The 2199-nt window shown below is 36.6% G+C and overlaps 1 protein-coding gene across 1 annotated transcript in view; it reads left to right on the plus strand.

Annotated features, from left to right (window-relative positions):
- Positions 1-321: 321 nt before the first annotated feature.
- SARC_01293 (hypothetical protein) overlaps positions 322-2199 on the plus strand; it is a gene marked incomplete at its 5' end in the record, with an annotated part of 5241 nt that continues 3363 nt past the window's right edge. The window contains 4 exons of the mRNA XM_014304997.1: positions 322-361; positions 402-536; positions 1559-1671; positions 2016-2087. Of these exons, the coding sequence (XP_014160472.1) occupies positions 322-361; positions 402-536; positions 1559-1671; positions 2016-2087 (360 nt within the window). The remainder of the gene's footprint in view (positions 362-401; positions 537-1558; positions 1672-2015; positions 2088-2199) is intronic.

Here is a 2199-nt window from a genome sequence, read left to right on the forward strand (position 1 = left end):
TATATATATATGTGTGTGTGTGTGTGTGTATAAACATATATAAGTATGTGTGTGTGTTAAAGTGTATGTGCTTCGATCTCGAATGTGTATGTGGATGTATATGTGTATGCACAGGTACGTATTGACTTGTTGCAATGCCGGCGACAATGCCTAAAGTAATTGACAGCCATAGTTCTTGACATTCATTTGTATCGGCTCAGTGCGGTTCGAATAAACACTGGCGTTTAGTATTACGACATTTTGTAGATGAATATATGCTGCATATGAGTGTAGATCAAATTTTTATGAGCATATGAACGTGTTTATATAATGTAGATCCCCATGTTTATATTTCCCTATAGAGACAAGAAAAGTCTAGATGGTCTCGACAAACCTCATAACAAATGCCTGTTGATCCTCAGATTTAGCGGCGCAACACGGTGCTGAATTGGTACTGGTTGACGATCCTAAGCTACTGTTTCCCACGGCACAGAGGATAGCGGAAGAGGAGGGACGCACCTTCGTACACCCTTTCGATAGCGTATACACTATGCAAGGTCAGTATGTGTGTCGTATCGATAATATTCGACTGTGTGGTTAGCCATTGCAAATATCTTCTATGGCCCGCTGAACAAATTCATTTTGGTGGTGTGATTATATATATGCCCGTGTGTCTGTATATATAAACATAAACCTAGGCAGTTCGGTCGTATGTGGCCATCGGGTATGTATTGTGCTTCTCGTATGCAATGTAAATGTTAGCTGCCAAATATACAGGCGTGCCATCTCGTTGATTTCTGCTTTCTGTGATATGCAAGTGTAATCATAACCTCATATCGTTAAGTATAGCTCGAAACTGTTCCTACGCTCCCGCTGGATTGACCGCGAGTTTCGAAGGGACTCAAATTCACTGAGACTGCTGTGCTGATACATGTGATTTTAAGACTTAAACCCTACACCCTAAATCCCTAAAACCCTAGAACCCCAAATGAGCTAAAATTTATGCGTGTATCTTTGACAGTACAACATATGCTTGAAGTCAAAACCTAGAAGCATGAATATGCACACTGGTTGATAGGGCAGAGGCAGCATACAAGTGAACAATACAATATCATGAACACACTTGCTGCAAAGGAGTCGTGTACCGGCACATGGGATACATGATATTTATACATATATATGTATATATATATATATATATATTTATATATTTATATATATATTGTATATATATATATATATATATAAATACATATATATATATATATATATATCTATATTGTATACTTATAGCACACACACACATATATATATATATATACATGTGTGTGTGTTATATATATATATATATATATAGTGTTCGTGTGTATGTAGGTATGTAGGTAGTATTATGTATATATGTATATATATATATATATATATATATATATATATATATATATATACTTATACATATACATATATATATATATATATTTATATTTATATTTATATATCTACTAGCTTATGTAGAAAGGGCTTATTAGTATCCATTCGCTTGTTTGTTTATTGGCAAACATTTCGTGTCGAATTATCCCAGGCACTGCTACTGCTGGATTAGAGCTCACAACGCAGGTCCCAAAATTAGACGCGATGTTATTGCCAATTGGTGGCGGTGGTCTCTGCGGCGGATTTGCTGCGGCGGTCAAACAGGTGAGCAAAATTCTAAAGAATACTTGCAACTCTATACTATCTTCTTTTAAGCAGACATATCACATTTTTGCGCATATTTCTGCTTAGCGCTGTTCCACTTTGAGAACCACTTTGTGCAATGTGTTGACCTGAATGGCGTATACGCATATCTACGTATCAAATCCAATGCCCTTGGCTGAGCGGATACCTTCTAACAATCAATACTAGCCACTATAACAGTGACTCTTAAAGTTTTTCCGTGCAAGGCAAGCGAAATTCTATCTGACGTCAAAATCGCATTATTATACATTTAATTGCCTACGTTTTTCAATAACATACCACATGTTCTACTGTTCCAATTGCAGGTGTGGCCGGAGTGCCAAATCATTGGCGTAGAACCAACAGGTGCAAGCACCATGCATGACAGCTTTGCCGCGGTAAGTTGCAATTCTTCGTAGAATATATTATTTAACTTCTAGTCTTGTGTGTGAATCTTGGTGTACGTATACACCACATTATGCAATAGATGCATTTGTAGATTCTATATAT

The sequence above is a fragment of the Sphaeroforma arctica genome (genome assembly GCF_001186125.1).
Source record: "Sphaeroforma arctica JP610 unplaced genomic scaffold supercont1.50, whole genome shotgun sequence".
In the NCBI taxonomy this organism is placed as follows: domain Eukaryota; class Ichthyosporea; order Ichthyophonida; genus Sphaeroforma; species Sphaeroforma arctica.